Consider the following 24,955-nt stretch of genomic DNA (forward strand, 5'->3'; position numbering starts at 1 on the left):
CTCGTAAAAGCATTATTATTACACTCGTCATCACTCATATAAGTAGAGCTCGGAAGTTCATGCACTAAAAACTATCAAAATATACATGCAAATATGCGCTTAAAATCATTAAAATATGCGTTAAATATGCATTTAATTTTTTTTTTACGTTAAGTTTTTTTCGATTTTGATAAAAATAATAATTAAAGATGGGGAAAAATATGCACATGCAGTTTTAATATGATATAATATGTTTTAATTACTTCACGAATTAAAATTTACAACTAGGGATTTTGACAGGGTTTCAAATACAAACGAACGGCGATTATCAACCCGACTAAGCAATGACCTTTATTTTAATCAGGTTTTTATTTTATATTGGCAACGTTTTTATAAAAACATATTTTTCAACAAATATATTTTGAAATATACTCGAAGTCTGGTATTTTTATGAAATATTTATAAAAAAAATAAATAACATAAGTAAAATGCAATAAAATGCAGTAAAATGAAAGTTTATTTTAAAACATCATATCTTTTAAAAAACCTCAAAATATGCAAAAATATGCACACTAAACACAAAAATTTTTTTTTTAAAATTTTTAATTCGTTAGATTATGATTCAAATTTTTAGCTCATCCTTGATGAGTCATCCAGCAGCTTTTTGATGCATTCAGTAAAAACATGCAAATGCATGAACTTCCGGGCCTTACTCATAACACATCGCTTAAATACTTGAATCTAACACTGTCGGTCTGGCACTTAGGGGCCTAAAGGAAATTGTATAGAAAAAAGTGTACTTCAAATATAGGTACACAACAAATTATGAGATTATAATTTTCAAGTTGACTACTCATTAAGTTATTATTTATTTTACTATAAATGTATGAATAATATAAATAATACCTAATATTTATTATAGAGCGTAATATTTTATAAATTAGTATACAAATTTTACAATTGATTTTCTTTACAAAAGTAATTTTCCAGTTAACAAGAAATATAATTTGTAACCGTTTATTTTTAAAATCTTGAGATTTATTGTACTGAGTATTTAAAGAATATATTTTTGAGTGGTGAAGACTGAAGATACAAACTTCTGTTTTTCAAATGAGAACCTCTTTTACTATTATAAAATATTATTTAATAGTTTAATATATAATATTATTCTTAACATTTCAATCTCTCATCAAAATCAATAGACGAGCAATATTATTCTTTGAGTTATTTAATATTGTGTACTAATAATTAATTAGTAAGTAATGGATGATATAATATAAGGTTTGGTTGATATGCGGGCTATGGTGACTTGAAAATTTTGGTTATTAATATAATATATATCTATATAAACATTTATAATTTATAAAAATGGTCCAAGTAAAATAATTAATGAACACTAGATCAAATTCTATTTTAGAGTCTTGTAAAACCATTTTCTAGAACTTTAATCCTTATTAGTTATTATTAATATTTTAATAACTGAAAAACTATTCGTTCGGATTTTGAATCAGTTACATTAAATTTTTTTTAAATTATCCACTTAATAATTTAGATACAATTATTTGAAAAAACAGAAATCTGTATCACCACACCAGGACATTTCTTATGTAATCAAAAAAATCTCAACATTTTTAAAATATTATGATCGTTAAGTATATTTAAAGAATCAAAATTGGAAGACATTGATTATAAAATGAAAAATAGGGGTACTTTAATTATAGAATTAAATTGCAAGTATCAAAATACTAAAATGTGTACTTTGTGAATGTCTCTAATATTTCTATATGTAAAAAAAATTAATATTATACAAATAATAATAAAAATAATATATATTTTCTTTCTTTCTATACATTAAATAATATTATTACAGTATTATATAAACTAATGGGGAATTAACCGAAATCTAAGTTTAGATCGTATAGTAATAAAATTGAAACTATTAAGTTATCACTTATTTTTACAGTACGTCAGTACCTATTGGCTATTTGTCCTATTTAGAATACTTATTGTGTACAGTGTTATTAGTACTAATTACTTATTATTTTTTTTAAATATACAAGTATAATGCCTTTTAAATTATTAGTTAGACAATATAAATTAAAAACTTTAATACATTTAATAACGTATGGTATTATAATATGTGAGAATTTATTATTTTTTCAAAATTATTTTACGATTTTGACATTTTGTAAATCGTTATACTTGTCTTGATTTTGTTATAATTTATCATTAATTATTAATCAGTTATATGTGTGTCAACTGTTTTAGTGAGATACCTAGTGTAGTGTAATAACTCGGGAAATGTAATAATATATAGTTCCTATATAATATTATATAACCTACCCGTTTTACCGGCTACAAATAACAGATTTTATTATTATTGTTATTAATTATTATTCATTATCGTAAATCGGAAAAGTAATCTCGCGGATTTTTACCTGCAGTTCCGATGTGTAGGTAGCGCTCTGCCGTCTTCGTAATCGCCGCCACTACCGTCAATCATCCGTCGCGTATCCCTCCCTACCCTTTATTCGACCGTCTTCCACTCGCCGGCCGCCAACGGTTTGCCAAAACAATAATAAACATCAGTTCACAACGTGCGTTCGACCGTCTCGTATGATTTCTCTGCCGTCTTTTGTAATTTCGTTATCGTCTTCGCGTTTAAACACTCATAACGGTTTTTTTTTCAAAATTTATACTCGTACCGCTGGCCGTCGATACGATATTGATATCGCCGACGATTTGTTCGTCTTAACTCATAGACCAGCCACTGGATGCTTTCAAATTATTCACATACGTGAACGCTGCACGTGTTCTGAGACCGGAACCCTCACGGTACGTACAACGTAATAATAATTTTAATATGTATATGGTATCACTAGTTTCGGATTATCCTTTGATTTCTAGATTTGAAGTCTGGTTATTCGTATTTTTTTTAGAATTTACAGTAATAATATAAAATGTGGGGAACTGACGATCTCAACCAAAAATGTATTTAGGGGAGCGACTGAACGAGGGATAATACCATGACTCCGGGTGGTAAATTTTTCAGGGATTTAGGGTCAATAACCTACAACTATATAAATCATCGACAATCGAGAGACTTGATAATTTTTTATAATAAAATAATTTAATGTAAAAATCAAGTTTATGTTATTTTTAAAACAAGATAGGGAAGCCCACTCTACAAGCGTGCTCAATTTCAGGTTTCTTAATGCATTTCAAACAAAACAATTAAAATTCCATGTACAATTCGTTCAAAAATAGAAACTAAAAAAAAATACCTATTTATTGTTATGGACTTTGTTTGATACATGCTGATAATAATTTAATATCGTTATTATAATGAATGACAACAAATTAAACTAAGTGGTGCCACTGGTGCAGTTTCTAGAAAATTAGCTATAGAAAATTGTTTAAAGAATAGACAAATTTGCGAATAAATCTTAGGGTTTGTAAGTTCTTGAAAACTTTTTGTATCCAAATGAAAAATTACGGGTAATTTATTTTTTTACGAGAGAGAAGGTTGATAAGAGAGACATAACTTGAGCGTCATCATTTCAAAAACGTATCTGATTTCAATAATACTTGTTAAAAAATTAAAATCTGATTTTATAATTTTTTTATCAGATTATCAAATCAGTTGGTAGATAAATGTAGCTAAATCAAATCGTGTCTAAATTCTTACGTTGTGCGTGTTAGACAAACACTGAATATCGCTTCTCGAATCCCTTTAAATGTTAATTATAAAATTGGTTTCACACTGGATGAATTATCTGAAAAAGCTTATTTTGATTGAAAATTTTTAAATCAATTTAAACTATAAGGGCCACCCCTGTGTTAACCAATTAACCGTATACGCACCCACTATCCAGACGAAACATTTCGTTGGTGTTAAGATTTACTTTTGTTACATAATAACTTATACCTACTAGAAACGCTTTATTTTCGTATCAGTCATTTTTCAATTCAGTACTTTAATAATTTTGAAAAAAAAAACATTTTTTTTTTCACATCATGAGTACAATATTATTCTTTATGTTCGTTTTTTGTATCAAGATTAAATTTCATTTGAAATGATGACAACGTATAAATGTTTTAATATTTCACCTATATACTTCTGTTTTATATTTTATACTCGGAAAGCTAGAATCATTATAACTAAGTGGAATGTGGATAACTAGTAAATGTATAAAAAATGTTGCAGGAACTGGTATTATACTTATTTATATTAATTAGGTACAATAATAATTACAACATAATTTAGGTTTTTATTTACTATAACCAATTACTTATTAAATTAATTGAAGTTTAATATGAACTTAATTTTGAGAATTGCAATTAAGTATAATTGTTTAATTTTTAATGTTATATGTTATTAATTTATTATGTTAAGATAAAATACAAAATCGGCCGGTAGTTGTGGCTATAAATATATAGTTTATTAAATTTATGTTTATAAAAATGGTTCAATTTCAATTTTATCATTCTTTTTACTTGTTTATTTTCGTTCCATGACTTCAATTCATAATAAAATATTAATTATTATTAATGATTTTGAAATTTAACACGATTTCTTGAATCATTTGACATTTTGACATTTCTATAATATATTATATTTTATTTTTGGTACAAAAATAGTAAATATTTTTCTTCAAACTAAAAAACTAATTTATTTTGAATTCATTAGGTAGGTGCCATTAGTTATTTTGTGAATGTAAAATATTATCAAGCCACAGCTATACTAAAGCAATATATTAAATTATTAAGTTATAACTAGTAGACACTATACTTTTGTCTAAATAATATCAAATATACATTTAAATATTTAATAAACAGTATGTATACAATTATGATATCCTATTAACGATGTATAAAAACTACTTAATAATCATCAAGTAATTGATTTCCAAGCACTTTTGAAATAAAACTATTATAGATTTGATTTTGTAGTATTGTTTTCTTTCTTTCACGAAAACTAGAATATTTAAAACGTTTTTTATTTACTGTTTAGGCATAATTTTCATTCATCTACTCTATTCTGTATTTTAATCATAACTCATTTTCAAATGGGAGTAAAAGTTATTAATTTAAATTTTAAATATAATAATAATAATTTATAACATATGGTACTTTTTACAATTACTATTATATTATAAATACAATTGGACAGTTTTTTTGTAAACTAAAGTTGACAGTTCGAAATAAAATATTGAAATATTATTGCATTCAAAGCAGTTCTCGTTATATTAAAGGATTTATTTTTCAAAGAATAGACGTGTAGATTATTCATGAATGCGTAAGTGTCAAAACGTCGAAATATTTTTGAATGGTTTCATCGAGTACACAAAATTTATACATTTCTAATATTTTCTACGATAAGCACACGGTCGTTGGTGCATACGTGTTGAAAAAAAAAAATACCTTTTTTAGTATTTTACCGTATTTTATTATCATTTCAACAGTTTTTGTATATTGTACACAATATTATATAGTTAAATCATCTTAGGTAGGTAGGTGTTAACTAAACAAGTACATCAACACACGTTGCAAAATAATATACCCTACATATGTATATCCCTATTTAATTCTAAACCCCGCGTATGCTGGGCACATCGTCGTCATATTGTATTACTGTCTCGGCGTCACAGTACCACCACTGTATATACATATATGTGTATACTTAATAATATAATATTATTGTACACGCTGCGCGCACAACGGTGTGAATTTCGTTTAATTTTGTTTTGCTCTCTTATCGATAAAATAAACGTCTCGTTTGTTTCTCAACATTATAATATAGCCGCCCGCGCCATTGTGCTTTAAAAAACATGACGCGGGTATTATTACACACACACACACACACACACACACACACACACACGATGTAGTACGCCACCATCGCTATAGATTAATATAATGCGAGAACGAGAGTCGAAGGGACGTTTGGATTTCGTGTATTATAATTCGGCCGGTGGTGTGCTGGTGTAACGCGGGGAACTCTTTTGTGTGTCCGGGACCGTTGTGTGCCTCTCACTGCGGCGTATAGACGCACGCGATTTCCGACCATCTGCCCCTCTCGCTTTCCAACCACCAGGTATTTAATAATAGTAATAATAATACATATTATATTGTGTGTGTGTTCATTGCAAACGGACCAAATGGACAAGAGGCCTATTTTTTTTTTCATTTTGCAGCTGTTTTTTGGCGCGCTCAAAATCATTCTCGTCGACCGTTTGGCAAAAGTGGTAGTAAATTTCATGTGTACCACTCCCACTCGAGGCACTACTCTATAACCTTACAGACACCCGTGTGTATATTCTCGTCAATATTTCTGATCTAACGAATTGTCTGCACAATATAATAAGATCAACGACTTTTATATTTTATTTGTACACAGGTACCTATAATATATAATATTTGTTTAAATAATTGTCGACTAAAATATCGTAGCTTATAATTTAACGAATTAATAATCGTAGGTATGTGTGTACTTACAATAATTGTTATGTTATCCATTATAAATTTAAAACTTAATCATCTTTAATGTCACGTGTATTATACATTATAACTACCTATTACTATATATATTTTATGATGCTTACCTATACTAATTTTACCTTCATTAAAGAACATAATATATTATATAAATAATATTTAACTATATTTTTATATATAACACACTATTATAGTTAAATTTGATAAAAATGTATTAAAAAAATAAATAATAATCTCAGAAATTATACTTATTAGGTATTTTATATATTGAATATTATAATTTATTATGATTTAATTCATATAATAAATACTGTTTAAAAATTATTTTTAAATAGCTATATAAATCGATAAATACACAATTCTACCTATATCGTAAAATGAAGAAACATTTTTTCTCTGATTTTTTTATCAATCATAAAATAAATTCATTGAACCATTGCACCTAACTATAGATATTGTCCTATATTTTTTTTTAAACTCATAATGCATCTCGACTGCCAGTCATTGGGAATTGCTAAAACTGATTTTTAAATAGAAAATATTTAATAGAACCATATTGAATTATTTTTTTTCTGAAGTTTTTTTTAGTTATTTGTATGTTGTTCACTTCCCGTACCTACTGAACACATTGAGTACCTACCTAAAATTAAATTTAGTTTTTCATGCGTTTGGCATACTTATAGGTATTTAATGTTCCGTAGTATATATACATATATCGAGTAAAATAAATAACATATTTTAATATTAAATATTATGTATGATAAATACCTATTAATACGTTCTCAAGACAGAACTATAAATATCGTCATTCGTCATATTATTGATGAATATCCTGTAATAATGTTCTACCGTTTGTTTTGTGTCATACTTTTATTACCTAAATTAATTCCGCTTCTATGGTTACACAATGACAAATACATCATATTATTATCTTTAAAATAACAATTTTTTATACGGATTTTTTAACGTGGTCCACATATTCTCAAGGTCTGCACGGTACTCACCACATTTCCAATACAATAGGTGGTCTACATTATTATTATAAAAAATATAGGTACCTATTATTTAAAGAATGAAAAAATGAGATAACATAAAACATTATATTATTGAAAATAGCGTTTGACGTTTGTTTAAGCTTCCGATAAGCACACATCATATCATTAGATTTTCATCTATGAGACTATCAATAAAGTAATTATATTATATGGCAAGGTCCGGTCTACCCACTAAAAAAATATCAAGACAAAGTCCAATGTCCTATATTGCTGTAGGTTACATATTGGTCATACCAATGTTGGTGTAACACGCAGTTTCCTATAATGATTAAAAAAAAAGGGCCAACAATAATGTGATGCCTTTCATGTGGAGTTTACCTAATTATAAACCATAAGGAATATTCTAACCGAATGTCGCACTAAAGAAAACTTAAAAATAAAATCGTGAGTAGCAGTAGCTCATGATTTCTAATTACTATTATCGAAACTAAAACTTGTTATCGGGATGTTGAATTCAATGTTATAGGTCAAACTGTTTAGTTAATATATTTATTATTTACGTGATCGCTGTGAATACCAAAAAATATATAATAGGTATATGAGTATCAGTTTTTACAGTTTGTAACTGTTTGTAATGATACTACGCACTGTTTTTTTAATTAAATGTCCCTACAATTAACAACTGTAATAGAGATCCGTGCAGAAATCTATATCTGTTAAAACAATAAAATGTACACGAGAGTCAACCAAATATTATATCGTTATCGAATAATTTTTCGAACAATTAGCAATCAACTTCATTAATCCTCAATAATAAAAGGATTATAATTTGTCTGTTTAGAAAATATCAGTACAAATATCTCGACAAATATGTATTTAATATCGAACGTTTAAATAGATAAGTAAAATATACAATGATGTCATTTATATATTAGGTTCTTTGTTTTTTGTTTTTGGTATCGCTGATATCCCGTTGAATCGAAATAAAATACATCTGCGGTGATTTGGTTTGTATTTCAACAGTTAAAAATGTAGCAATGGTTTACGGTAATAATATATCTGTTCATACTTCATGGGAAGTGTATTCAAATGTTACGAAAGAATCACAGTACCATGATAAAAAAAAAATTTGTACCTGCCTAATTATTTACTCATTTTTACTTAACGGTCCACTAGTATACGCGTGTCAAATGACAGGGAAAGACTATAAGCGCCTGGATGCGTTTAAAATAGTAGATACCTATTTAGGCAACTGTGCAAAATCGACTGAAATCCATGCACCTACTTATTTTTTTTTAGCAATAAAATAATAATTCAGCATTTTAACGTTTAAAATTATTCTGCAATCTATTGCGTTTTTACTTTACGAGAACATTATATTGCAGACTTCTACGTTTCGTTTATTTTAGATCATTAGTATAATATTCTATCGCATGGTTAAATTAATTATTCTAATGAAGAATCGTGTTAAATTAGTTTTAATGATATTATATAATTTTAATGTTTTAACAATACATATTCAAATAAATACCTATATAAAAAAAGAGGAATGCATACATAAAAAACAATTTAATTCGGTGTTTGAAAGAGTTATTTATCGTTAATCGTTATATTTAGTGTAAGTGCGTTTTTCTTTTGTCCTTTGTAATTATTTTTAAAAATAAGATTAAAATAATATATCTCCGCTATTGGAAGATGTTCGTTAGGGTAGGTTTCACTGTATATACTGGTATTAATAATAATTATAATCATCGTTACTCAAAAAGTGTATAGTCTAGTTATATTAAATGTATTTGATGTGTTGACAATGCAATTTTAATATACTATCTATTTGTTAAACTTATGTTTAGTTATTAATTTAAACTGTTTAACGTTTTTATAGTCTATATTTCTATAAATGCAAAAAATTGTTATAGTATTTTGAAGTTTGGTTGTTTATAAATTTGTATATTTTATTTAGATAGGTGTCCAGTATAATTAGTATATTAAAATAGCTTTGGAATTGTTTGCTTTACTTAACTGGGGCAACGCTATTTATTTCGACTACTTTTATACAAAGAACAGCGTTAAAAACTTCAACAACATCGTCTATTGTGTAATCAAAATAAAATCATGTAAATAAAATAATAAAATTTTTAAGTGAGCTTAAAAAAATGGTTTCGATGAACGGTGATAATTTAGAAGAATGCTTATATATAAAAGTAGGTACCTTTTAATAAAAAAAAACTATGTTTATTGATATAGATATAATTCAAATAAACATTTTCTTTTCGTAATTTATCCAAATTTATAACATACAATTGGAATTGAGCCACATCGGTGGCCAAATACTCCGTGTAAAGTTCCAGCAGGTTATTTTTAGCGAACTGTCCGACTGAAACTAGTGGAAGTGTACTACTTGTTAAAATTAGAACTATTTAAATATTCGTGAATATACTTTTCAATCATAAAGTTTGCACTCAATAACTAATCGGATGTCTGGTTTATTGCCAAATTAATGGGCGTATCAATTAATTATGTATAATGTACGAGCAAATTTATATTGAATATACATTCAAATTTAAATACAGTTGGTGTACTATAATTATTATTTTTTGGTATAGCTGGACAGTTTGTTATCAGCTACATGAAGTAAAAAATGTATGATGATTAAACTTTTAAATTATAATCAGACGATATGACTGACCGTAAACAAAACAAAGTACATATCTAAACAATTATGATTTATCACGAAAGTTTCGTACGTTTCCATTTTAGTTTTTAATAATTTATTCTGTACCATTAAACTTTAATAAGGTAAATTAAAATTGATAAGTGATAAAACATTACATTGTGTTTTATAAGAATAAGGATAATAAGTTAATAACCCTGTCTGTATATATGGTTATATTTTTGCTATTTGTAAAATCGAAAATATTCGATCGACCATCAATGAATATATAAACTTTTTGGGTTGTGATGTCATACGCGATCTACCAATAATCCTGAGATCGAAAAACATATAATTATATCCATATACTTTTATATCTGATTTATAAACATGTATACATTATACGATCGTCTTACTTTTTCCTGTAGGACCCAATTAATACTAAAAGATAAAATTAATTATTTATATATAAATACATAGGTGGTTATTTTGTGTAAGGGGGAGGGTAACATACCTGTATTGGAAGGCATATGCCACGTTAAATGAACCCTATAATTTACACATAAAATAGAATCATAGCCAAACATACAAATACTTACCTCTATAGGATCACGTACTCAGTAGTCTATCTAGGTTATTTGGCTTTTCGTATTTCTATATACGATATTATAGTTTATAGTATATAATTAAAAGGCAGTCATGGTTGATTAGTGGCGATTCTTCATCAAAAAAAAGGCACAGTAATTTGGATATGACAATTTTAGTTTAAGGGAAAAAAATATCAAGTATATGAATTCATCAATTATTCTAGTGATTATAGAAATAAAATAAGTATAATATATATACGATCTCCGTGTACTTCGTTGCCCGTACAAAATGCATCCGTGTTAAATTTAGTTGCTTATTAATACTAACCGAGATACTAACATTTAGCGTAACGCGTATGGATAAATAATATTCTTGATTTTCTGATTTAGTATTTAGATGATATTTCCGACATGTCAACTTTACTTAGCTGTCCCACCCAGCGTTATTTTTTTTGTCCGTTCAACAGCATTTTTACATTTATTTTAATTTTTAATTTTATTGAACGACCCAATTTTGGTTTCCTTTTCATTCTAAACCTAATCCTTTTCTTAACCAAAAACAAATAACTCATAACATTTCAATAGTGTGAACTTAAAACAAAAAGAAAAAATTGTACCGTGATACTTTATCAACTGTTTACTAAAATACTAATTTCAAATAATAACCAATAATTGGTAATATGATAAACAAATATCTTTATGTGCGTATTTGTCGATTATTAAAAAAATGAATAATTTAATTTTTCATAAACTTATAGAATCATAAATAGGCGAAAAACATGCTCCGTGATCCGTGATGTACTCTTTCATTAAAAAAAAAAATCAAGATAATCTGATGAGTAGTTTTAGAGAACATGCGTGACAAAGATTTCCATTTTCACATATTTTATATTTATAGATAAAAATGCGGTGATTCAATATGATTTTCGGGTAGATCGCGTACTGCTTCAAAACGAGTGTGATAGATTATGTACGATAGGCATATAAAAAACACGTGGGCTTGGTTCTTTTTTATGCACCCCTGACCACCAGGATCATTGGAAAATCAAGAGAGAAAAAAAACAAACACAATTTTTATTTTGTCTTGGGTGAGAGACATATTATATTTTGGTATACTATGATGTATAATATACTTTCTTAACGATATGATAATTGTTATACATTTGTAAATTGTAAAAGATGTTTTATTTTTTTATAAGTTTTTGGTACGACCCGCATAGTATATTTTATTTAAAATGTTTGGCGTATAACATCACAACCATTTTTTTGACGACAAATATATTGGTAAGCTCGAGCCAATTGATTTTACTTTGTTGGCACATAATTTATAGGCTAATAAATAATAATATATAGTTAAGTAATCGAATTTATATAGTAAAATTATGTACCTGGCTGAAAATATTATTATTTTAATTATTAAATATAATTATTTTATTTCAGGGCTACGAGTTGTGTTATTTTCAAAAGATATTCTTTCCACCCTGCAGTGATTCGGAATTTTATTGAACGCTGTCTTTACGTAATGGTGCGTTACGGTAACATGACTGAAAATATTATTTTACAATAGAGATCAAAGTCTTGTAGTACAAGAACACACAATATGATGACAATTGGAATTTTAAGTGAGTATAATACATACATTTATCGTTTGTATTTTCTAAAATACGGTCTTTGCGCACGTGACGAACAATAATTTTAGTGATCTGGTGATCATAATAAAAATAAGTTTTAACACTTAAAAAAAAATAATACCGATAAAACACAGACTTCTGAGTATTATTGTTATTCTTGTCGTATTATATCCTCACTGCTGCGCACTCTGGTGTATAATTATTATTTTGAATTTGAAAGTAATAATATCATCACAACATTAAAAAAACGATCGGTGAATATCGGTATAACTCTTTTGATAAAAGAGATTTTTTAAAAATTTTAATGGATATTAAACAAAAAAGCTGTTTATATGGAAACAAATAAATAAATACTAAATATTTTTCAAATTAATTTAATGTTCATAAATAGTTATTATAGGTAATGACTAATGAGATATAATATAAGTTAAATGTAGTAATGAAGTATAGTTGTATATTCGCAACCTGACCTTGGTAATACGTTTTAATACAATTTGTGATCTTAAAAACATAATGTCTTTTTGAAATTATTATAAAATTGTTGTGTTATTTAAAAAAAAACGTTAGGTTTAGGTTGTAGGTAGTCAAGGTTCCCGAGATATTTTATAGATAAGACTATATAGTATGCGTAATGTTTATCTTTAAATATTTTAAGTATTATTAATCACAATTAAAAATTAATTAGAATTATAAAGAAAAAATATAATACATTTGTATAAATATCGTTAATACCTATATCTACCTATCTTATTTGAATATTTCTAAATTTATTAAAATAATCTCGAAAATAACTAACATTCGTTTTTTAAATAGCAGTTATTAAGCGGGTAAAATATAAATTGTATTGACTTCTGTGATGTATAAAATTATATGAATCGAAAAAAAAATTTAAAATTCGTAATTGTTATACGTTCTCTTTTGAGTATCTATAAAATTATGGTAAAAGATCTGTCAACTCTTAGTTTATAATGCTTATATAGTATCTATAAAGAGAATACCACTTGTTTATAATGTTTACTGCAATTGTATATGTATTACCTATATTAGTAAGTACTTTTATAGTTAAGGCTGTAAAAGTGGATCTATATAGATTTTATAATAATGACTTAGAGACTGTACAATATAAGTGCTTTGACAACAAATTCGATTAGAAAGTGCAATTTAGTTTTTTTTTCATTTTTCATAACATTATATATTCGAATATTTCCATCGCTTTGCCGTATTTTCTCCACTTTCTTTTGCATCACACTCCCTGCTGGACGAGGACATGGTTCATAGAATCTATGTTGTTTATCAATAGGGAACATGATAATAACAATAATAATAATAATAATAGCAGCTGCAGCATTATAACAGTTCGACAATGGCCGAGAATAGATTTCCTTATTTCCTGATGATTTTCATGAATTATAGTGTAACGCCCGAGTTTTCTTTCGTCTATGCTAAATCATGGGTAGGCCTATAGCTGTGCGCGTCACCGTAAACTAACCATTGCAATTGAAAGCCAAAAAAATATGCCATGTTAATTGAATATAATCAACCGAAACTTTTTATTATCCATCAGTTTAAATGTTTAAATTTAAAAATATTTTATGTATAAATGTATAGGTATCTGTATAATCAGCGTATCAAATAATGGTATAAATATATGTTTAGGTCATAGTAGTTAATAAATGTGTTCTTAATACATATTCAACAGTAAATTAAAGATTTATTTTCAAAATGGGGTATTGTAGAATACACGTTATTTAAGAAAAAATTGTTATGATCTGACTGCCTGATAAAGTGGTAAACAACTAGTGTTTAAAAAGTTAATTTGAGTTGTCTATAAAAATTAAAATTTTTAAATAATAACAATTATTATAAAATGTTTATAATTTAAATTGAACTGTTTTTAAGTTTTTTTTTAACATCAAGAGGAAGCCACATTTTTATTTGCATTTTGTTGTCCCCGGCTTACAGCGAGTGACATCGCAAATGCGTATTTACTTTCAGCTGATTTACTTGCATTTAACGTTTAATTTCGATTGACTTATTTTCGAAGTTAAAGCCTTCTCTGATAGGATTTTTTTTTCAATATTTATTCAATTTAAAAGCTAATTTATAAATTCTAAGTTTGTTAACTATAAAATATCCTAAACAATATCGTATAATCCTGTAGCATTAATATTTACTTTTTATATTTACAACATGTTTCAATGTTAAAAAAAACATAATTTAATAAAATATTGATAGACGCTAAAATTTTAAAAAGTAATTTGAAATGTAACACAAGCCAGATAAAAAGGGCACGCGGGTCGAATGCGGCCCACAGGCCATATATTGTGCATCCTTAGCTATATTAACATTTGTTGATAATCATTCATCGGTATCCCAAACCTTCGTTAAAAAAATAATAATAAATTAGTTATGATAACGTAATATAGCTAAATTATATCACTATTTACTCGTTATTTATGTATTTGCCACATTTCTTAAATTATTATGAGTAATTATTTGTGTATAATGATTGGTACCAAAAATGACTTACTGACTTAATATATACGTGATATTTATTATTTTTGCTAACCGATAAGGATAACTAATTAATTCTGTTACGTATTTATAGATTTATAGTTTCAATTGTGTTTCGAATAATCAAATTGCTGTGTTATAAAGATATACTTATATTTTTGCCAGTGTACTTGTGCATATGAAATAAAAATTATGATCAGACTTATGTGTTAGTTATAACCTATAAACGTATATCTATGAATTATATATCATATTTATTGAATAGGTAATAAAATAGTTAAATTATTCAATTTATATTTTGCACAATATACGTACCTACGTCATAATATGCGTTGTATATCATTTGTCTTTCAAATTAATTACACAATTAATTTATCAGAACTTGCGCTGATGTGTAATTTTACATATTATGTGTAGTTCCAACTATAAATTAATAAATTTATACAATATCTATTGTGAGTCAATTCTTCAAAAAAAAATTTAAAAAAAAATGTATCAATAGTAATATAAAGTGTATAGTTGCAGTAATTTTACTTTTGAATAATAATGTAAAAATATACTCAGTATTATGATGTTTATTATTCAGTATTATGTATAAAACCGTGTATCAAATTACTTTTTTAAATAATTTTTTTGACCAAGTGACAACAATTTGTTAGCACTTACATTTAAAAAATGTTCTTATCGGAAAATATTTAATTTATAGTGCATTATTAATAGCAAGTTAATTGTAAATATAATTATTAAGTATAAACTACAAATATAATATATGTAGATAATCGTATATATACTAATAAAACAAATGTGTGCCGTAGGTACCTTGTACGTCATTTTGGTGAAAAAATACATTATCTATACTAATATGTACCTATCTTATTATAATATGTCTTAATTACATTTTAACTGTAAATCGAAGATACAAATGGTGTGGTTTTGAGTTTTTTATTTTATATATATATATATATATATATATATATATATATATATATATTATATAGGTCTAATAATGAAATAATGAGCAACCGAATTCCGAATACTGTCGATGTGAATATGTCGTTTTATTTCTAAATGAACTGTATATGTGTAGACGAGTAAAAAATAACATTTGTATACGTGTCTTCCAGTGCCGTGGAACCTACGGATGTCCTTCACAGTCCACCAACTACCGATGACACAAATCGATTGTCGTTTTCTTCTCTGTAGAGTAAAAAAAAAAAAAAGTATAATAACAAACTTGTATATTATAGTTCCCACTCTGCAGTACGCTCATTTCGAGTTATTACCCAGTGAACCGTGTAAGGAAAAACGATTACCGCACTCGGTAGCGGTTGGCATGGTCGATGACCAAAAACGGTTTTCCATACTTATAACGTGCCTCATCTGCCGCTACGCCGACCGTACTCGATTCGAAAAATCATCCGCTCATAATGCGGACGAACCCGTTGATCTCGTGAAATCGCAAATTCGACACGAACGGTCTTTCGTCATCATCGCCATCGTCATTATTTTTCTTTGGAAAATTGGTTAAGACTATTATTTTATTTTATTTTTTTGTTTCTCCGGAGCGTCACGCGAATTGACTAATAATAACACCAAAGATTGTATACAACAATATAATATTACCCTATATAATATAACATTATTATAGCTATAGGTTTGTATATCATGTATAATCACCGTGACCGATTAATAACGTGATATATTTAATACATTCGAATTGTCTGCTGACTTTTCTTCTTTATCAATAAATAATAATATATTACTTATAATATTATGCTTATTCAAGTATCTCTTTTTATTGTATCGAGAATTGTTATGCATACAGTTATGATATGTTTATATATTGGCGTATTGTAATGTTATGACCAGTACACAATATAATAATTAATAATATGTGTAACGATGACTTTCCCGCGCGCAACAAGTGGTAGGTACCTATGCGCAAAAATAACTGGTTCACGATATACAGTCAACTCATCGACGTGCGTGCGTCTACCAAAATAAACAAATACTATAGTTTATATTTTGTCCACTTATATTATAATATTATGTAAAAATGTATCAACTGACAATCTCGGCAATGACTGTGCATGACTGCAGTCCTATCGGCTGCATTAATTATGCCGGCAAGTAAAAGACAATAGTGTGTAGTATACCATGTCACGTTCAATACGTGAATGACTAATGTGCTAATTCCACCTCTTCCCTTCCTCCTTAACACCTACAATGTAACAATTTTTATATTTTATTTTTCTACGCGTTTTGAACATACCACCCAACCGATCTATATATATTAAATCGTCCACTGTCCAGCTTTTCGTCCTTGTTGATATTTTGAAAGGTATTCAAATCACAGCCGCAATTTGTTCTAGTCGCTGTGACAAGCCAGCAACGGAGCAATGAGAAAACCAAAAATTAACTAAATAAATGCAATAGACAACTATATTTGGTCAATTTTAAACAATTCTTAACATTTTTTTGAAAAAATATAACATAACATAATATATTATGCACAATTTATCATAGTATAAAAATGTATTTGTTATGATAGATATATACTAATTTTTTATTTTATTTTTATCTGAATGCTGTACCTATTAAATTCTAATATATTTACATATTTATACACAATGAGTTTCGTGTGGTGTTAGAAAATAATCGGCTTAAGTAATTTTAAGAGAAATTGATACACGCGTCTGAATACAATGTTACTGTTAAACTCGTGAATTTTTTTCCTGTTGATTTTTTATTGTTATTGTGATAATTTAGATGTAATGATGGTCTTTTACCAAATTTGGGTTTATTACTTCAATAATTGTATGTAAAACGTTATAAGTAAAAAAATAATATAAACTAGATGAAGCAGAACAAATCTGTTGGATTTTTTAGTTTCGAAAAAAAAATAGTCAAACTACATATAATAGTATATTAACATAGTGTTAAAGTATAGTTTTTTTTTAATAATAACGGATTGACGTATTATTATTATTAAAAACGTTTTAATTATTCAAATAGTATTCGAACCTTGTGATTTACAAACTATCAGATATATGTACTTGTCTTACGAAGAGGATACTTAGTTAAATAATATGCAATTTGATATAACGCTCGAGTATTGTATTACAAATCCGAATCCAATGATCAATATTCAATGACACATTTATATAAAAAAGAATAATAATAATTATACTTATATAAATGTATATGTTTATATTTGCTGATATTTTTATTATAATCTATATATCGATAATTATATAACTATAAGATTCACCTTCGATATGCTATCCTCAATGTTATTTAAATTATGATTAGTTACTCCTCCACTTTGTGTGTATCTTAATGATTTGTGCAGTGTGGTATAATTATTATCTAAAATTATTACTATCAAAAAGCCGGATTGCACGATGCACAGAACATTGCACTATTGCAGAATAGTGGTATTTTTTTAAAAGTAATGATGGCATCATAAAATGATCTATTATGTACTGTTTACTGTTTACGTTAAAAAAAATTTAATAAATTTAATAAATTAATGTTTACTATCCGGTTTACTATAATTTTTCCTGACGCGTAATGAAAATCGTGTTTTTATATGTTTTACATTAGATTTACAAGTGGCTCTATCCGGTAGATTAGGTAAACTTTTTGTATCTTATTTAAAAAGTTATGTTTTTACAGTTATCATAATATTGATAATGGAATAGAGTGAACGTGATTATTTTAGATAGATATTGATTACTGTTTTACTCTTTTAATCATCGAAATATATATGTATATTGGTATATATAAATACGAATTAACCTTTTCCCCCTTTTTATGAGTTCCCTCACTAACCACGAAGCCCTATTTGTTTGTGTAGGGTAACTAAAACTGTATTTTACGTTATAATATTATGTTTATTGTTAACTGTTGGATTAATTAATGTTTTAATACAAATTTATATTGTGTCATATGTAAACCAAGCTTGTTAAACCACGTATATTCACTTAGGATTGAATTTTTTGTTCTCGTGGTAATAAATCATTATCGAAGGTTATTTTTAAATTATTAGTTCAGTGGTATAATGAGGAGTGTTATACTATAGTTCAATTTTGAATATTAATTGGTTTTTACTTTTTGATCGCTGGAATGAGGTGTTAATTCACACCAATTAAATTTAAAAATACGCGTTTACTGTCTCGTGTATAAATCGTTATATTACGGTAGGTCAATATAACAATTTACCAGTGTAGCGGTGTCATATAGCGTATAGGTAATTAAAAAAAAATAAAAAATAGTTTAACTGTTGTCCCTAATTATTACAACAGTAATCGGTATAATTTTAAAGTTTAAAATTCAATATTATATATTTAAAACAATGCATAGAAAGAGCTTATTGAAAAAATTACAATAATTATAGATTATTACCCTAAGGTCATTACGCCTACCTAACCGGTGCTCCTACTGTATATTACAACTGTTGAAGAATAATAAGAGCACGATACAGAAAAAAAAAAATGAAAATTGGACTATTATATAAAGTTACTGGTATTTAATGTAGTTAGGGAAAACGCCACAATTCGACCGATATTGTGATATTCTTACACTTCGAATTATTTATACGAGAAGAAAAAGCCACAACTGGTTGAAATCACCTTGGAACTTACCAGTTGCCACGCACAACAATAATACGCATCGATACTGTCGGTGTCGAGTGACCACAATACAAAGTAAATTCGAACAGGAAATCGAATGCATTTCGTAAAGGATAACGATGGGAAAATGAATAGCTTTGGCTTTATGGGGATCTGAAACCTTTAGATAACATACATTAATATTAAAATTACAGGTTGTAAACTATGTAGGCACACGTGGTTAATAAAATATGTATTAATGTGTCGATTTTACAGGGTCATTCGAAATGTAGGTATATATTTCTTCTCGTAGCCAATAACAGTAATAATAAACAACAATATAGAAAATGTGTCAGATTCCCGCAATCGTTCGATTCGTATTTTAATTTATCCATAACGTGCTCGTTGTTTAGTGTTAACTATATTACCTGTTTATTTAACTTTTTATACATTTTATGTTTATTTAGTAAATATTAAACAGTCGATTTTTTTACCATCGTCGGCATTAGCTGGGATTAAATCACGATTATGGCTAAAATATCCTACTTTAACATTTCTTGTTACGTAAACTCTTGGAAATAAGCCTACGATGACATCATAACAATATGATGCCCATCGATGTTTGCTATGGTTTCGTTTTGGTAACCATAGTGACTTTAGTTAGTCACCTAAACCGGTGGAAAAAAATAATTATGTATTATATTCCAAAACTTGTACTATACAAATTATAATCATATTAGCTTTGGGTGTGGTATACGTTTTTTTAAAATAAATTATACAAAATTACTATATTCAGCGAAATACTAAACATCAAATTATTAATTAATGAGCATTGTCTGCTAAAATGGTCAACAAAGTTTTTAGGTTTTTTCTAGTATAAGGTACTTTTGAGTTTATCTCACAAAGATTAAAACGATTATTTTAAAGACGATTTTTAATCCTCGAAGTTTATCCGAGTAAAATTGATGGATAATAATATATCCATCAGTATTGGTGGATTGATATTGATATTAATGCGGATATTGTATTATACGTACCTATAAATTGACATTTTCTTCTGTCTGTAAGATACAAATTGAAAAATTCCGTGAACATTATTGTTAGAGTTTAAAGTATAAATAAACGAATATACACAAATAATTGGATTGTAATGATATACACCTGCTATAATGGACTTATAGGTTATTACATGTATAATAATACTAAATACATTAATTCGATATCATTTTAATCTTTAATCGAAATGTTTAGGATTGATATTCGATAATCATTCGAATTCTGTACTGTATTATTTTTATTAAAATTGTCGACTTCTTGGTCGGGGCTTTTTTTTTTATTAATATAATATAACATAATTGAGTGACCGGATTTATAGTCACTAAAAATTAGTAAATGATTAATTAATATGAATTTATACATAATTATTGTTATTGAATGTGAATGTACATCAATACGATACGACACTAAAAATTAAATTTTAAGACAAATATATATGTAGAACTGTGATCGGACCATAATAATAGGTATGTTTACTACTAATTGTGTTATACTAATGAAACCATTGATCATTAATTATGCATTTATGTACCTATTAAACGTATTTTGATGAATAAATCAACGTCCATCGGACAGTGTTACCAATATTAAATAATGCGTATTGTTGCATTACATGTCGTGTTAAAAGTCAATAGACATAATATTATTATTATTTAAATTAATAATATTCACTTGGCGAGGAAAAACGTGATTATTTGACATTTTGACGGTTTGGTACCGCCAACGGAGTAATTCGCCGTTATTGCGATTTGCGTTGAATGGCAACAACGATATCTTGTAATAACAATTTACCTATACGGTTACGGTGTTGTGACTTGCGGCTCTGTTATCGGCGACCCGAATTCGTTTCGTATTTTCGTCCGCGTGTTTTACACACGACGTACAAAACGCAATAATTATTATTAGAAGGAGAGGTGTACCTAATACCGATGTTCATTATATGTTTCAGCGATCATTGTTTTTGGCGTGTCCGTCATCGTCACGGATGGGACGAAATGCGTCAAATCGAAAGACGCCAAAGGGTGGTACGTCAACTGTGCCTATCAAGAACTTACATCGGTACCCAACGACGAGTTGGAAGACGTCGAGGTTTGTGTAGACGAGACGTTAATGCGAATAAATTTAATAATTGAAATCTGACAGGCCCGCGCAGTAAATAATGCTAATGAGTGTGTCCCGCGTAAAAAAAAAATGGATTTCTTGTCGATTCTCCGCGCGCGCGGTATAGGTAGCCCGATTGGATTTTGCGCAAATATCTCAGCTTGTAAAATTGAATTATATTCGTTATTGGCGTTCGGTATAGGAGGACTTGGCGGTCTGTTAAATTTCAGTCTTAGTACTTATTGGTCCCGACACCCGACGCTATGCTTAAAATTGTAGCGAAAAATCGAGCCAACAGATAAAAAATAATAAGAAAATACATCATTGCCGCGGTGTCTTGCGAGTTACCGCCCCGCCTGTAAATAGATCACACACCGTCGACGTCGTAATAAATATTAATATAATAGTTATTTTTTTTTCTCACGATAAACTGATTGCTTGAAGTTCGGACCGCGTACGCGTTTATTGGTCTGTGTGTTTAAGTGTGTATATAACGTCGGACACGCCATTTTGTCCATTATACATATTGTGCATTTCGTTAATGCGTATATTATATTCATCGATTCAGGAATTTGAAAATATACTCGCACGCGCCTTTCTTGGCGTGGCGATTTTAAGTAGAAAAAAAAAAAAAGTACTCACGCCAAAAAGTTGTATTATATAATGTACAATATACTTTCCTCGTGACCTACAAAACAATAGGAAGATAATTAGACGCGTTCGTAAAATTAGTCGGTATTCATAAATCTGTGTTTGTTTTTTCTACTTCAAGGAGTGTCCAGCAGGAAATCATCGATGATTCATCGAGTATAAAACGTCACTCTTGGACATGCACCTTATAATATTTGACGAAATATTTTGAAAAAAAATAGCATGATACCATGTATGGTAGTGTACACTGAACACACGGCGTACGTCATCGGGGGGGGGGGGACTTTGAGGGGGCTTAGCCACCCAAGTATTTCAATAAACCCTCCAAAAATCGAATAAATATTAAATAAATATAAATATTCAACTAAACATCCGTCTATGCTTATAACGGCCAACTTGTTTATAGGAATGTCCACACAGATTCAATATTAATTTCACCACTGGTGCGCAAAAAGGACGTCCCTATAGCTCTGATATATACTATAATTGGGGAATCGTAAGTTCCTACACGAGAGTAACAGGTAGACAATTACATACGTTAATTCCTACATATGTGATGTGTAAGTTCCTACACGAAAAAAAAAAGGTACTTGTGTAAGTTCCTACACTAGGAATATTATAAGTTATCAATCTACGTCTATAAAATACTAAAAATAATTAAATATTATATAGAATGCCTTATTTGTATATTTTTTTTTACAATAAATGACGAATTATTATTATATTATTACAATTATTATTTTTAAAATTATTAAATTGATAATATTTATAGGGAAAATTATTAAATATTATAAAGAATTATATATTATATAGAATAAAGGGTTAAAATGTATGACAGTATTAGAATATGATATAACTAATATTAGATTGATAACTTTTAACATACTTTGTGTAGGAACTTACACATGTACCTTATTTTATCGTGTAGAAACTTACATTCGCCCCTATAATTTATCCTAAAGTGAAATATACGACTCTTCGAAACCATACCTTGTCCTTACGTTAGGACTTATTATACGTTGGATGCATCATTATTCCCCTCCCCTCCCCACCGAAAAAATAATAATCTAAAAACTGTATTTATATTATGTTTTTAACGCAAATCTCTCACGTTTTGATGTTTTGGGTTGTTGTTTATATATTATATAGACGTTTAACCTGGAGCACAACTACATCGGCAAGTTGCTCAACAACAGTTTCGCCCCGTACCCGAACATCAAGCATCTGAGACTGGCGTTCAACCAGGTGCACACCATCGACCCCGTGGCGCTGGCGTCGCTCAGCGAGCTGGACTATCTGGACCTGACGCAAAACGCCGTCAAGGCGGTGCCGGCCGGACTGCCCAAATCGCTGACCCACCTGAACCTGAACGCGAACCCGGTGGAGGACGTGCGGCAACTGGTCTCCGCCGTCGGACTGCGAACGCTGCAGCTCAGGGGCTGCGACCTGAAAGCGTACCCGGCGCTGGGCGTCATGCCCAACCTGGTCACACTGGACGTGTCCGAGAACGGCGAAATCGCGGACCTGGACCCGGCCCAGCTGGCGGTCACGTGCCGCCTGGCCCGGCTCAACGTGACGGGCGCCACCAGGCTGTTCCGGCCCGGCCAGCCGGGCGCCCACTGCCGGTGCCGGCGCGTCGTCCAGTGGACCGAAACGCACAAGGTGGCCGTGTACGGTCTGGGCCACCCGGTCCAGTGCCCGGAACCGGTGGACGGGGACGGCGAGGCCGACGAGCGCGACGACCCGAACAGCGACGCGTGCGCCCGGACCCCGGAACAGGCGCTGGCCGTGTTCAAGGAGTGCATGGCCGAGTGGGAGCACCGGAACACGCCGTACTGGGCCATCGGCTCGGGCCTGGCCATCGCCGTGGCCCTGATGGTCGCGCTGTGCGTGTGCTTGCGCCGCCGCCGGAGGAGACGCCGCCGCGGCACCGGCGCCGACAACGTGAAGGGCGGCCCCCAATCGCCGCCGTCGTCCGACGTCAAGGCGGCCAACAACGACTCGGCCGGCAACAACAAGACCGAACCGGCCGCGCTCCTGTCGTCGGCCGCGTGAAATCGCCGTCGTCGTCGTCGTCGTCTCCGTCCGATTTCTCCGCGTTTCAAATATTTTATTTCCTTTTCCTCCCCACCCTCCCCCCTCCTTTTTAACAAATTCATCAGCGTCGCAACGGCTACCGTATGAGATAATACGTCGGGCGCGTTGTGATAATGTACGCGTTTGTGTGTATACATTTATACGAACGCCGCGATTTATGTATACATAAATGTTGAAATTTTATTATTATTTTTTTTCGTTTTGATTTATGTGTGTTTCGTCGTAATCATCGCGTCTCTTATACGTTTTGAACGATCGAAAGGGTATATCGCGTAGGGTAAACGTAAACAAGCGCGCGCGTCAGTGTGTGCAAGGACATCAACACTCCGCGCGATGTGACGTCGTGCGTATTGCCCCATTTTTAGTAAATAATAATCAGCGTAATTGAAAAAAACTATTATAATGATCTCTGAGATTTTTCACATTCAGATATCCCTCATGGGGGTAGCACCTCACAATGTCTCGCCGCGACGACCGTGTAATTTTTTTTCTCTAAACGTTTTCTTATATTTTAATGTTATGTGTAGTATAATATAGCTGGTAGGTACGTGCGACGTGTGCGCCACATCATATAGGTGTATAG

At 29.6% G+C, this 24,955-nt stretch overlaps 1 protein-coding gene across 1 annotated transcript; it reads left to right on the forward strand.

Annotated features, from left to right (window-relative positions):
• Positions 1-2,540: 2,540 nt before the first annotated feature.
• Positions 2,541-24,561, forward strand: LOC132920675 (uncharacterized). The gene is made up of 4 exons (XM_060983235.1): positions 2,541-2,814; positions 12,150-12,331; positions 21,473-21,612; positions 23,425-24,561. The coding sequence occupies exons 2-4, from the start codon at positions 12,310-12,312 to the stop codon at positions 24,328-24,330; spliced, it is 1,068 nt and encodes a 355-aa protein (XP_060839218.1). The 5' UTR covers positions 2,541-2,814; positions 12,150-12,309; the 3' UTR covers positions 24,331-24,561.
• Positions 24,562-24,955: the final 394 nt, after the last annotated feature.

The sequence above is a fragment of the Rhopalosiphum padi genome, chromosome 2 (assembly GCF_020882245.1).
Source record: "Rhopalosiphum padi isolate XX-2018 chromosome 2, ASM2088224v1, whole genome shotgun sequence".
NCBI lineage: Eukaryota > Metazoa > Arthropoda > Insecta > Hemiptera > Aphididae > Rhopalosiphum > Rhopalosiphum padi.

What these genes read in the sequence shown, in the direction of transcription:
- LOC132920675 (XM_060983235.1), top strand. Translation starts at nt 12,310, where the DNA reads ATGATGACAATTGGAATTTTAA. An exon ending in GATGACAATTGGAATTTTAA is followed by an intron (nt 12,332 to 21,472) that starts GTGAGTATAATA and finishes TATATGTTTCAG; the next exon opens with CGATCATTGTTTTTGGCGTG. An exon ending in ACGAGTTGGAAGACGTCGAG is followed by an intron (nt 21,613 to 23,424) that starts GTTTGTGTAGAC and finishes TATATTATATAG; the next exon opens with ACGTTTAACCTGGAGCACAA.